Source organism: Mustela putorius, unplaced genomic scaffold (assembly GCF_011764305.1).
Source record: "Mustela putorius furo isolate JIRA1106 unplaced genomic scaffold, ASM1176430v1.1 tig00000228_pilon_pilon_pilon, whole genome shotgun sequence".
In the NCBI taxonomy this organism is placed as follows: Eukaryota; Metazoa; Chordata; class Mammalia; order Carnivora; family Mustelidae; genus Mustela; species Mustela putorius.
This window is the reverse complement of record NW_025421322.1, coordinates 7,540,135-7,554,634: the sequence shown is the minus strand read 5'-3', so window position 1 is coordinate 7,554,634 and position 14,500 is coordinate 7,540,135. Positions and strand designations below refer to the sequence as shown.

Genomic DNA, 14,500 nt, shown 5'->3' with positions numbered 1-14,500 from the left:
CCCTCTGAGAGCCCTCTCACTGCTCCCCTTCCCTGCCAGTGACCTCAAAGGACTGCCAGAGATCACAGCCTGAAAACCACTGACCTAATCCAGACCTCAGGTTAAAAGTGAGAAACAAGAATCCAACTGCTGATTGAAGTCGTTACTGAAATCCCCAAATCTTTTTTTTTTTTTTGAAATCCCCAAATCTTACCTGAATTAGAATGTCAGTGCCCTTCCTCCTAATGCTCCTTTTACCAACACTATAGCTACTGATAAGTCAGAGTTGTACTTGCCATAAACCAGGCACTGCGGTTTCCCATATGCCAATTCTCATACAACAGTAGTCCCGTGCAAGAGATATTCTTAGCTCCACCTTGCAGATGAGGAAACCGAGGCTCTCTACGAGCAACTTTCATCAAGTGTCCTAAGTAGTAAGAGGCAACCAGGATGTGAACCTGGGTCCATATGACTCCAGAGTAGGTCCTCTTTAACTCTGACACTACGCTACCACAAGATGGGCAAGAAAGTCAATAAGATGAAGGGGAAAACAGATATGGTGAGGCCCCTGGGTGGCTCAGTGAGGCGCCTGGTGGCTGGTGAGGCGCCTGGGTGGCTCAGTGGGTAAAGCCTCTGCTCAGCTCAGGTCATGGTGCCAGGGTCCTGGGATCGAGCCCTACATCGGGCTCTCTGCTCAGCAGGGAGCCTGCTTCCTCCTCCCTCTCTCTCTGCCTTCCTCTCTGACTACTTATGATCTCTGTCTGTTAAATAAATAAATAAAATCTTAATAAAAAAAAAAGAGTGACAAATTGGCATCTCTCAATTCTTGGTTCAAGGAGTGGAATGAAATACAAGGATTAAAAGGATTTAAGGTTTAAGAAGTTGAAAATCAAATACACAGTTTGACACTGCAGGTTGTCAAATTATACTTTGGCTAAATTTGCTTCCCTTTCACATAAGATATGGAGGGATATTGTGATCTGGAAGCAGTGGGACCCCTAGATCTGAAGTGGGGATACAAGACAAGGTTCAGAGGACTCACACAGAGCTCTCTGAACCTGAAGACCTCAAAGTAGACCTTCACCCTTTGTTGGGGCAGGTGCTCCTCATCTGAAAGATTTGCTTTGTAAGAAGAAAATAAATAGCCTATACCACATCCCAACCACTCTACAAGTCTCAACCTGTAAGTAGAGTTCTACCCCAGCATGCCGTGGGATGCTCAAGTCAAAATCACATCTGGAAAAAGGGAGTATACATTACTTGTAAGACACTGTTCACTTACATCGGTTTCTGAGTATGCTGAATTAAGGAGGAAGGAACAGAATTTTAGACAAGGCTAAGATACACTGATATGGGTGTATTCATTCTAGATTCAATGTGCTCGTTTCAGAAATTGGGCTTTGGAGGTCAGAGGATAAATGGGCTCATGATAGGGCTTGGTGGGACCCTAAACCCAGCCCACTGTAATTTCTAAGTCCATGCCTGCATACTTCAAACAGCTGTATTTAGCCACAGTACAATCACCATACGGGCTTCCAGGATAAATATTATTATGGTAGAAGGGGCCAAGTGAAACCATGAGAACTCTTCCTCTACCAAGGTAGAAAATCAAGAGCGATATTACTGGGGGCAGGGGAGGGAGCACTTTCAGAGACTAATAACACCACTGAAAACATATTTAGGGGTGTAATTCTTAGAACCTGTCCACTTTAACTCTCCAGCACGATGGAATATGTCATTAATAGGTTGTCTCAAGCAACCCCAATCCAATGGCTAAGATGCTCTCCCAGATGCCGTCTCTAGTGGAACAAATCGATGGCAGCTTTGGCCCCTTACATGCAGGCCAGTGCTAATCTGGCCAGTGCTTTTTGCTTCCAAAAGCCATCTACTTTCACCTAGGAAGGACGGCAACACAACTTTCCCAACTTGCCTTCGAACAGTGGTTCTCAGAGTGGACCCTGAGCAAGCAGCAGCAGCAGCGGACGGGAACTTGAGAGCAGTGCAAATTCTCCATCCCACTGCAGCCTACGGGTTCAGGAGTTCTCTGGTGGGAGCAGTGATCTGTGTTCTAACAGGCCCTTTGGATGGTTCTCATGCACACCAAGGTATGAGAAGCACCGCTTTAAAGTAGTATCAGATTTTCAGCTCTGTGACTCGATGTCATCATCAGAGACCCTACCCATATCCTGCTTCATACAACATCACTCTGGCCCACTGTATTTAGGACAGAAAGCTGCTAAGGGCATAGATATATTCCAATGAGGAGATGAACCCTAAATAAATAAAAGGACCTTCCACCTTGGTTTGCTAATAGTTCCTGATAGTGTCAAGACTAGACACAACTAAGGGACATCTACACAGAACCACCTAAAGCCACCTCTCATGAACTGGGTATTACCTAACTCCCCCTTATGACGTCAGGCCTACCCAATAGCATTCCATCTTCAAGTGGCCTGAGCAGATATTAAGACGGGAAAGCAGCATGAGTAAACTGCTACACTCTCGGAATGCCGGCTTCTGCCATATTACCATCTTTTTCCTTAAAACACACATGCTATGACTTGACAATGGAAGGAATCATAATGTAAGCCTGGAATCAGTGACACTGTAGGATCCTGCAGAGAAAGTCTGGATTAGAATTCCACTAGAGCATGATCAGAAGAAGAGAGATACTTTGATTTTTTAAAAATATGTAAAGCTACCCCTAAGCAGAGTGGTCCTGTGCCAGTATCTTAGCTGTGCCCTGACTCCCTTAGTATTAAACTAAAAGACAGAGGATATATAAGCATTTGTCACTTTACTGAAACATGGATCGCACATGGAAGTAAGGGAGCAAGCCACTTTCTCCTGTACAAGACCGAGTGCCGTGACACATCTGATTCTCCACTCAGGATATGTGCTTTCTACTCACGGGGACATACTCAGTAATTCTCAAGAAGTGCTAAGAGCTTTATTCATTACTTTAAAAAAGCACCAAAACAAAATCAACTTCTAGTGATGGTAATGAAAACTGAGGGAGAGCGAAGAAGTCTAAAAAATGAGAAGAAAAAAAGTGATAGGTGTTAGCTAGAAAGAGAGTCACTTGAGATCTAAAGGGGTCCTTATTTATTTTTTTAAAAAGATTTTATTTATTTGAGAGAGAGAGAGAGAGAGTGACAGCACGTGCATGAGAGAGAGCACAAGTGGCGGAGAGGGAGAAGCAGGCTGCCCACGGTGCAGGGAGCCTGATGCGGGGCTCGATCCCGGGACTCCAGGATCATGACTTGAGCCGAAGGCAGATTCTTAACGGACTGAGCCACCCAGGCACACGTAAAGGGGGTTCTTATATGTTTATTCCTCAGAGAGTAAATACTATTAATGTGTCTACAGAGATCACAAATAAATTCTATGAGTGTTACAGACAACTATACAAGAAAGTGATGGAAAATTTGTCACTTATTTTCATGAGTGAGACCAGTAACAGGCAAGTGAGTTTCTTTAAATACAAAGCAGGGCCTGGAATATAAGAGAAGAAAAAGCAGGAATTTGCATTATTTCCACGATGGAATACTTGTTATTTTTTTTAAGTGTTCTTAGCAGGAAGCATTATTAATTTTAAGTTATTTCTTCAATAAACTGTTTACTTTGGAAATATGGCAAATATATGCAATAACTGGTTGACACTACAAAAGAATTCATTCAGGGAAGAGTCAACTCTTTAATTTAAAACTTGTGAATTGGAAAAATTCTAATTCCAGGGAAACTACACATTCAGGTATACATTCGGTAAATATTAATGAAAGTCTACACGACAAATACACAAACCAGAGCCATAAGCCTTCGCTACCTACATGTCGCATTCTCAAGGAAAGGAAATAACACAACAGTCTTCTCACGGTCTGGAAGAACCATGACACTTCATGGACAGACAGGCTCTCCTGAAGGCATAACTAGTCACGTCCCAGACTGTGGAATACCAAGGGATAGCCCTATAGGGACCTGGTGCCCATCAGCAGAGCCTCCCCGGAGACGTGCTGTTCTCTGCTCACATACGCATCTAACCCTGATTCTGAAGATGACGATACAGTCACGGTACTTTCTTACTACTGATGTGGGAAACAAAGGTAAAAGAAAAATTAAATTTCCTTAGTACTTACAGCCGGATGACAATTCCGGAAACAGGCAGAGCGACATTCCTCTAGGAACTCCACTGCCTCGATATTAACACTCTGCTAAGGGCAAAAGGCAGTCTTAACTTGACCCCCAGGATCCTGTAAGTCTACTGTAACATATAAAAATTTCTTTGGAAACTTTCTTCTCTCTCTACACTCCCCCCAACAAGATACATTTTGGCAATCATCCTCCAAAGTGTATGACCCGCTTATATATATCTGAAGAGTCTCCTGACTGGGTTTTTACTAAAGGGTAATATATGACTTTTTCCTAACAACAGCTAACCCCCTGAGGATGCTGGAAACCCTGTTTCCAAAATACCTGGGAGGCTTAGGCTCTCCCTAAACCCCTCCCAACTTGGAAGTATAAAATGGGCTACTCCTCGCGACCCCGGGGGGGGGGGGGCAGCTCTTTCTGCCCACGGATCCTGTCCCCATGCTTTAATAAAACAATCTTCTTCCATCAAAAGCGTCTCCAGAATTCTTTTTTGGCCCTTGGCTCTGAACCCTAACAACTGTCCTGCATCACTACTGTTACACAGTATCACAAAGGAAGGTAAGTTTATGAGTTGTACATTTAAAACACAAAGGTAGCCACCATACACACTCTGACTTGGAACACATTTCAGTATCTGTTTCATTTTGAATGACTCAACAACTTACTTTCGGAATAGTTACAGCTATTTGAAGTTACAGCTTACTTCCCTTTAGACTATTTGAAAGTACAATGACCGCATGCTGTTCCAAACACAATACATGACTTTGCTTTTGCCTAGACCTCAACGAAGGCAATTCAAAAAGAAAAATAGAATATTCCTGTTTCCATTTTCCCTAGATCAATCTCAGCTCCTTCTGGACGAAATCAGTCTCTCAAGGGACATCAGCCTCACAATTTGGGAAACAATGCTCTAGATACGAAACGAAAAGGAACACAATGGAAAACCAGCAGCCATTTGTTTTTCTACTTGGGAGAGTTGGGCTGTACAACATCCTTTTCATTACCAAGCCAAGTTACTATTCAGAATTGTAAATTAACTCTTTGAAATACAAATGACTTCAGCTTCAGACATTAAAAGACAAAACTGAAATCCCTCATTTCAAGCAATCTCTGAAACAAAACCGAAGAATAAGAATATCCCAGTCAGTGGTCTGTGATAAATTTGGCCTAAGAAAAATTTATGTGGAAAGATAAAGCTCAAGTAACATATTAACAAGAATGAACGATCATGTTTACTTAATACATACTCTGTGTGTAATATCCTTAGGAACACTTTCAAATACCTTAAACCAGGTCCCACAAACTAGCCTGTGGGCCAAAAAATGGTGCACTGCCTGTTTCTGTAAATACAGTTTTATTGAAAACCCATCTACACTCATTTGTTTACAAACTGTTTATGGCTGTTTCGCTATAGGTGCAGAGTTGAATAGCTGTGACAGAGCCTGTATGGTTTGCAAAGCCAAAAATTCTTATTATTTGGTCCTTTACAGAAAGTTTGCATTCCTTGCTCTAAACCAGTGGGTCTCAAATATTAATGTTCGTGAGAAACTCTCAGACAGCTTGTTAAAACACAGCCTCCTGAGCCCTGACTTCACAGATCATGCTTCAGTAGGTTGGAATGGGGTCCATGAACATATATTTCTAACAAGCCCACAAGCTGCTGGTCTATGAACTGAACCCTGAGAACCACTGCTCTAACCCATCTCCTGTAATCACAGAGAAGCTTTGACAACAGGTGCTATGAATTTTATGGCTATAAAACAGGATAGCCCTCAGACAAAATGAAAACTAAGGTGTAAAAGCTGACTGGGATAGATCCATTGATGTATGGAATTCTTGGTAGTTGAGAAAGCACAATGAGTTGCTTGCAATAATCAGATGATGATTCTTCAGCCCATAATTCTAACGTTAATTTATAGTGAACACTGTGAACTCAGTAGGGACCAGCAGGAACCGAAGACATTGGGGTTGGAAGTATAAAACCTCATCTTTTCTTTTGAGATGTTATAAAACGTTTTTTGTGGTTTGTGTGTGTGTGTGTGTATGTGTGTGTGTGTGTGTTTTAGTAACAGCCAGGCTCTACACAGTTATGATTTAGTATTTGACCAGACTATAGTACAATGTTTGTAAAGAAACTAAGACATGTGGTTTATAATACAAAACACCAATCAAAAGACGAATTCTTGGGATGCCTGGGTGGCTCAGTTGGTTGGGCTGCTGCCTTCAGCTCAGGTCATGATCCCAGGGTCCTGGGATCAAATCCCACATTGGGCTCCTTGCTCAGTGAGGAGTCTGCTTCTCTCTCTGCCTCTGCCTGCTTGTGCTCTCTCTCTCTGACAAATAAATAAAATACAATCTTTAAAAAAAAAAAAAGATGAATTCTTTCACTCCATATAAATATTAATGGTTAAAGAGAAAAATATTCTTTTTAAGATTTATTTGAGAAAGAGCATGCACACGCAAGAGAGCGTGCACTTGTGAGCAGGGGGAGCGGCAGAGAGAGAGAGAGACAAGAAGACTCCCTGCAGAGCAGGAAGCCCTGTGTGGGGCTAGATTTCAGGACCCTGAGATCATGACCTGAGTTGAAACCAAGAGTCGGATGCTTAACCAACTGAGCCACCCAGAGGCCCCCAAAATAAGATTCTTTAAATTCCAAGAAACAAGTATCATGTTAACATGGGAAAGAACACCGAGGATGTCAGCTAATACGCTTCATCAGACCCAGGCTCAGGTAGAACCCAGGTGGGTGATTTGAGAACCACCTAAAAGTATCAGAGTTTCTTTCACTTGAACACTGAAGATGACAGAGGTGGAAAGTGACGATTTGGAGGTAAAATTCTCTTTGCTGATTTATTAGAACAGGAAACACCACTGGTTTCTTTATTCAGCTTTTACTAGGCATCTACCATGCTCTGAGGCACTGGACTAGGCATTGGGAAAAGGTGAATAAACACCATCCTCTCTCTCCACACACTCGCAATCTAATGAGAGCTACATGCATAACTGCGATACTGCGTAATAAATATAAGAACCGTTATATATTTAGGCACTATCCGAGTATAGACAGTGAGATTACATATGCCTGGGAGAAAGGTGAAAGAAGGCTTCCCTGAGCACAGAGACCTGCATAAACCGAGTAGGTGAAGGACAGGTACAGAGTCTAGGACACAATGGATACAATGTGTAAAAGGCACAGAAGTGAGAGAGAGCAATGTGGAGCAAAGTGTGTAACGTCTGAAGGGACAAGATGGGAAGGAAGCTGGCCAGGAAGGCAGGGTCCCCTATGAAGAACACACTAGAGTCAGGTCCATTTTTCTAGCTCTAGGGAAATGGTGAAGAATGTTATTACTCCCAGAGTGGACCATGAGGATTTGTTTTCATAAAATCACTTTGACACAACCAGAGAGGAGCAACTGGTGAAAACTGTGAGAAGACTTAGTATTCAAGGCACAGATGAGAAGAAGAAAGACATGTAGGTCTGAAGAGAGGTTAAAAAAAAAAACACCAAAATTCCCAGTTTAACTTTTATAGAAATGAAATTTGCAAAGCAGCAGCAAAGACTGAAATTAACCCATCATATTCTGAGTCTTGGGAAATATCTTCTTTTTTATTGATTAAGATCAAAGGCTAAAAACAAACAAACAAACAAACAAAACCACTTAAAGATGACATTATGGTCCGTGTGGACAGAGAAGAGTTTGTTGGAACCTTGTGCTCAGACTTGGACAAATCGTAACTTCTCTGAGCTTCGGTTCCTACATGATGGAGGGCTCACGGGTTCTTAACCAGGGCTATAAAGAGAGGTATATTTCAATACAATTGGTTTCCTTTGTCATGCACCTCATCTTAATTCAATTTTAAAACATTCTCTTATTCTAGATGGGGTCAGTGGCACAAAAGAGATTAGGAAGCTCTACATGTTATTTAGTGTCACAACTCTCAAATTATAGGATTTGGGGCATTCGTTATAGGAACTAAAAGAGAACATCACTGGCTAAGGACAAGTAAAGACAGGGCAACAGTAAAAGCACAATATCATGGCCAAAAAAAAAAAAAAAAAGAATACCCAAGGATTTACAGTCTGACAAAGGTGGATATTATTTAGCCTTTCCGTTTCCCTTTCTTCTTTTGCAGACTAATATTATATTAAACAACTGCTTGATGACTTCCTTCTCTTATACCCTTAAACTTACTGAAGTATGACTGCTAGAAAAAACTTAACAGTAAAGTCTATGAAAAAGCTTAGCATATGGGGAAGATTATATAATGAGGTTGCTAACATTAGCAATCAAATAAAGGTGGTGAGAACAAAAATGCCTTCTTGATAATGTCCAGACACGAAACCCCTTGGGAAAGAAAAGCAGCTAGATAAATAAAAAAAAACAACCTTTTTCTCTTAATCAGAAACAACTGTTTTAAAAAGACACGTGAAAAAAAAAGACACATGGAACAAAAAGTAGTTTGTATCATCTTGAAATTACAGGATTTAATAGCAGGGATGCATTTCTCCGCTCTCTCTACAATGGTACTCTAGGATAATGAACTCCAAATGATGTGACTTTATAAGGCCAGTGTTACCATTCAAATGTATGTAGATATTATGCAAAAAGGAAATCGGATTTAAGAATAAAAATATTTTTTAAGAACTTTATAAGACATGAGTTATAAAACTATCAGAGAAAACATGAATGATGCAATTATTCCTTGAAGGCACTCCTATTACATACTTTATTTTGATCAGATTAAGCTATCAAAATGGTCCTGATTAATGAATTAAAGTATCACTGCACCATTTGCTCAGTGTTCAAAATGATACTTTGCATTGGTTTGAAAAACCACTGAAAGAGTACCAAAAATGTAATTTGTAGTATCTTTTTCAAGTACATCTACTTAGTATTTAAAAGCTCTGCTATTTTAGACCAGTATCTACGAATGAGGTAGTGAAAAACTATTCAACTAAACAACAGTGAATGCATAAATCTAATCTCTTTTTAAATTAGTGTCTATATTAAAGTTGTAGGAGTTTCATCTCTTAGCAACGTTCTGAGGGGGAAAAGCCTTTACCATCCCTGGACGCTTCTTCTGGAGAAAGACTAGAAAAATATTTGTCTTCTTCCCTTTTTGAGACTTACCAATCTAAGAGATCTGTACGGGAGGGCAGGTTCCCTGTCTCTACAGGTAACTCTTTCTTCCCACACATCCCGGCAATCTGCATATCTCCAAACCGGAGGCTGGTAACTGAGGTACCTAAGGCAATCTTTAGTGTCACTCTGCTCCTCCCTAGACCTGTGGTTTCTTTTAACAGGTATCTTACAAAAAGTACTTAAGTGCCACGCTTTAAAAAAAAAAAGCCACTTTTTAGCCAAACAATTCAGCCCTCACATCTTCCAGTAATTGATTTATTTCAGAAAAACTGGGCCAGGGCGCCTGGGTGGCTCAGCGGGTTAAGCCGCTGCCTTCAGCTCAGGTCATGATCCCAGGGTCATGGGATCGAGTCCCGCATCGGGCTCTCTGCTCAGCAGGGAGCCTGCTTCCCTCTCTCTCTCTGCCTGCCTCTCTGCCTACTTGTGATCTCTGTCTGTCAAATAAATAAATAAAATCTTTAAAAAAAAAAAAAAAAAAAAGAAAAAGAAAAACTGGGCCAGGTGAACATTCACAACTACTTATGAAAATACACGGGTGTAGTTCAAGCACAATATAGGATATATGTTCAATGAAATAGGAAAAATTCATAATTCACACTTCCAGAGGAACTACCATACATAATTGATTAAAGGAAGCAAAACATTTGCCAGGTGCACGATATTTCAAAATCATCACTTACACCTCATATAAAATAAACCCTCCATTGAACAAATGCACTAACAAGGGCCACAAAACTACACAAAACAGAAGTTAGTAGGGGAAATTAATTTTCCAAAGGATGTATTCAAAATATGAAGTTGTTCACAACTTAATGGAATCCCTTACTGTGCTTCTTAAAAAAAAAAAAAAAAAGAAGTCACATTTATAGTTTATTCCAGAGCAGAACATCAACTACTTCTCTATAAATGTATGAAGAAATACTCACCTCCATTTTCACAGCAGCTGTACTCTGGTCATAATGCCTCATCAAATTAGGGAAAAATGTCATGTTGTAGGCCATTTTCATACATCTGGGGACAGTAATTGGTTCACAGGTGAAAAGACTGTGCCCTCTTATGAAGGGTGGAAAAACACATATCCACAAAAATGCCAACATTTCCATTTTCTTCAGATTCCTGGTTTTACCACATGGCTGGGATTAATCGCTCTTTTCATCCTTAGATGGTCATCCAGAAAGAAAATGTTCAAATTGCTCTTTCATTATTTTGCCATTTTGCCATTTTGAAGGAAGCTCTTTTCCTGAAATGAGTTCTGGGTCAATTACTGTAAAAACAACCAAGAGAGGGCATGTGCGACATCTGTCATACACTCAAAGGCGGACATCAAAGTGCAGAGGTTGAGTTTTTCACCCTGGGTAACTAACGCTGGAAAAACGACGGAAAATTCCGTCCTTTCGAGATACTCTTCACCTGCTCTGGCACAGCATACAGAATCGGCCGAGGAAGCCTCATCTCTAGGGAACCCATGATAGAACCTTTGGGCGGGGGGGCAAAGGATGAGTGAGGTGGAGGGAAAAAAAGTCACGCTGGGGTTGATAATATGTTAAAAAGTATTAACAGAATCGTGAACGCTAAGGGCCCCTGTTGGGGATCTGATTACGCACAAGAAAACTGAGTCCCAGGGAAATTTCGTTCAGACCTAATGAGTTCCTAAAGCCTTGGAGGACTCCCTAGGGCCGGTCTGTGGGGCCGTCTCCGGGAGATGGGCTTTCCCGGTTTTCAAAAGGCCAACTGGGGGGAGACGTCTAGGATTCCTCCCGGAGGAGCGAAATCAGTTCTCACGGGCTGGGGCGAGGAGTGGCCGCACCGCGAGGGCAGAGGAACAAAGCTGGACCGGGAGGGTGACGGACGTCCGCGGGAGGAAAGGCCGTGGGCCCCGAGTCGCGACCAGCCGCACCCCCCACCCCAGCACCCCCGCCCCCGCCCGGTGCCCGGCTTCCAGCGCCCCGCGCGGGCCCTCGCCCCACAGCCCCGCACCTGCCCGGGGCCTGGAGCCGCGCAGCAGCGAGCGTCCCGGGCCGGCTGGGCGGCGCGGGGCCCCGGCAGCGTCCCCCGGGAGCTCGCCCCGACTTCTGCGGCAACTCCGGCCTGCGCGGCCTGTCCCGCCGCCGCCGCCCGCCCCGCACCTGTGGCTCCCGGCCCGCCGCGCGCCCCCGAGGCCCGCCCCGCAGCGCCCGCCCGCCCAGCCGGCCCGAGGGGCCTCACCTCTCTCCGCTCCTCGCCGGGTCGAGCGTCCGGCCGCCGCGAGCTGAGACGGCGGCTCCGCGAAGCGTCCGGAACTCCAGCTGCCTCCGGAGCGGCCCGGGGAGCGAGGGCCCGGCGATCCCGCGAGACTGCGCCGCCAGGTCGGGCGGGCAGGTCTGGGCTCGCGGCGGCGGCGGCGGCGGCGGCGGACCTGGCCCTCCGCCCGGTCCCGCCTGCGCTGCGGCCCGGGCGGCGCCCCGGGGACCGGGGTCGGGCTGCGGGTCCCGCTGTGCGGCCGGGGGGTGGGTCCCCTCCACCTTGCGGTGGTTCTGGTACCCGCAGCACACGGCTGTGCCGCGCGTCTCGCTCTCCCGGTGCAGCGGGCTTCCGCCTACAGGGCTTTCTTGAAGCTTCTGGGTGCCTCCCCTCAACAAAAACTTCCTTTAAGAGGACCCACTGCATTTCGGATCTCAGGACACACAAGGATTCTTAAAAGGGGGCAGATTTGCTCTGTAAAGGCAATTCTCCAAGTGTCCTTAGTGGGAAAGTGGCGGGGTCCCTTTTGTTAGTTTTGGGGGTCCGGCCACTAACTTGAGGCGCAGGGGGCAATGGGATTCCAGCCTGGCAGGTCCCACAGTTTTACTGACGCAAAACCCTGATAGAAATAGAACTACTTTAGAAGTCAGCCTAGGGGCTAGAATCAACCATGCCACACATCATCTCGTGGGCTTCACTGATTATTCATCCCTCCTTTCTTCCTAAGACGCAACGACCACGGATCTTTTCCCTCTCTCCATAGTATTGTCTTTTCTAGAATGTCATATAGTTGGAATTGTATAATATGTATAATATGATTGGCCTCTTTCACCTAGTCATAGTCTTCAATGTCTTCTCATGGCTTGACAGCTCATTTTTTATTAGTGCTGAATAAAATCCCTTTGGCTGTACCATGCATTCACCCTCACAAGGTAGTCTTGCTTGATGCCAAGCTTTGGCGATGGTGAGTAAAAGTGCTAAACACCCGTGTGCAGTTTTTTGTGCCATGTTAAGTTTTCAACTCTTTGGGGCAAATACCAAGGAGCCCAACTGCGGGATCACAGGGTAAGAGCATGTTTAGTTTTATAAGAAATGGCCAAACTGTCTTCCAAAGTGGCCGTAACATTTTGCATCACCACTAGCGAAGTCTGACAGTTCCTGTTGCTCCACAGCAACAGAATTTGGTGTTGTCCGTGGTCCAGAGTTTGGCTATTCTAATAGGAGCAGTTCAACTGTTGGTTGAACTTGCACTTCTCTGATGATACGTGATGCAAATATCTTTTCAGCACTATTTACCGTCTGTGTATCTTCTTTGATGAGGTTTCTGTGAGGTCCTTGGTCTATTTTTAAAATTGGGTTGGTTGTTTTCTTCTGGTTAGGTTTTAAGAGTCCTTTGTGTATTTTGGAGAACAATCCTTTATCAGATATATCCTTTGCAAATATTTTCTCCTTGTCTGTGGCTTATCTTCCGGTTCTCTTGGCATCGTCTTTCACAGAGCAGAAGTGTTGAATTTCAACGATGTCCAGCTCACGGGCTATTGCTCTCGTGGATCGTGCCTTTGGAGTTGTACAGTAAAAGTCATCACTGAACCCAAGGACTTCCGGACTTTCCCCTATGTTCTCCTGTGTTTTACAGTTAGGTCTATGATCCATTCTGAGTTGATTTCTTTGAAGATGTTGTGTAAGATCTGTGGCCAGATTCATTGTTTCGCATGCGACTGTCCAGTCATTCCAGCACTTTTGGTTGAAAAGATGCTCTTCGCTCCATGTATTGTCTCTGCTCCTTTGTCAAGGATGGGTTGCTCCATGTATATGGGCATATTCCTGGACTCTCTATCCTGTTCATAATGAACAAAGCTAGACCAGGAGGGTGACAGAATGTCTGGGGGAGGAAGACTGTGGGCCCTGAATCACAAGTCACTGCACTGTCCCACACCCACGCCCTGCTCAGGCTTCCAGCACTGGACAGGGTGACTTGTCCCACACCCCAGCACCTGTCCCCATGCTGGGGATGTCTATTGATACCATTTTTGCAACAGCATTTGCTCACTTCATGTCTCTGTGCCGTAGTTTGGTAATTCTCAAATTATTTCAAGATTTTTTTGTTACTATTATATCTGTAATGGTGATCTGTGATCAGTGATTATGACTCACCGAAAGCTCAGACCATGGTTAGCATTTTTTAATTAATAGTGCATTGTTTCTTTAGCCATAATGCTATTGCACACTTACTAGACCACAGCATAGTGTAAACATAACTTCTATTTGCACCAGGAAACCAAAACATTCATCTGACTTGCTTTATTGCAGTGGTCTGGAACCCAACCAGAGTATCTCTAAGATACGCACGTATCTGCTTACATCACCCATCTGTTTTTGCATGTTGTCTACTTTTTCCTTTAGAGCCCTTAGCATATTAATCGTAATTATTTTAAATTCCTGGTCTGATAATTCCAACATTTATGGGCATCTGGGTCCGGTTCTGGGGCTTGCTTTGTTTCTTCAGATTGTCCTTTTGCATTGTAGGTATGCCCTGTAACTTTTTGTTGAAAGCCAGATATGATGTACTAGGAAAAAGAACTGCAGTAAGTGAGGCTTTTAGTGATGCAGTATTAAAGTGGGGGTAGGGGTCACCTAGTGGCTCAGTGGGTTAAGAAGCATCTGCCTTCACCTCAGGTCATGAACCCAGGGTGCTGGGTTTAAGTCCTGCATTGGGGAGCCTGCTTCTCCCTCTCCCTCTGCTGCTACCCCTGCTTATGCATTCTCTCACTCTCTCTCCTGCTGTCAAATAAATAAATAAAATCTTTAAAAAAAAATAAAGGGGTGGAGTGGGGAAGCATTGTATAGATCTATGATTAGGTCTCTGTCTTTTAGGGAGCCTGTGACCTTTACAAGTGCTTTTCAACTTATACTTCTCTCAGGTGGGACAATATCACCAGAGTGAGCTGAGTAGGGCTGGGTGTTTTTCTTCCCCCAAGTTAGACAGGCTCCAATAAAATCTGAATATA

The 14,500-nt window shown here is 43.8% G+C and overlaps 1 protein-coding gene across 2 annotated transcripts in view; it reads right to left on the bottom strand.

Annotated features, from left to right (window-relative positions):
* The window catches only part of FZD6 (frizzled class receptor 6), a 36,629-nt gene extending 25,013 nt beyond the window's left edge, over positions 1–11,616 (bottom strand). Inside the window, exons 1-2 of one of the 2 annotated variants that reach the window (XM_045078006.1) lie at positions 11,478–11,616; positions 10,199–10,536 (exon numbers count right to left, since the gene is read on the bottom strand). In XM_045078006.1, the coding sequence (XP_044933941.1) occupies positions 10,199–10,375 (177 nt within the window). In that variant the 5' untranslated portion in view covers positions 10,376–10,536; positions 11,478–11,616. The remainder of the gene's footprint in view (positions 1–10,198; positions 10,537–11,477) is intronic. The other variant, XM_045078007.1, reaches the window with a different exon arrangement.
* Between the last annotated feature and the right edge of the window lie 2,884 nt (positions 11,617–14,500).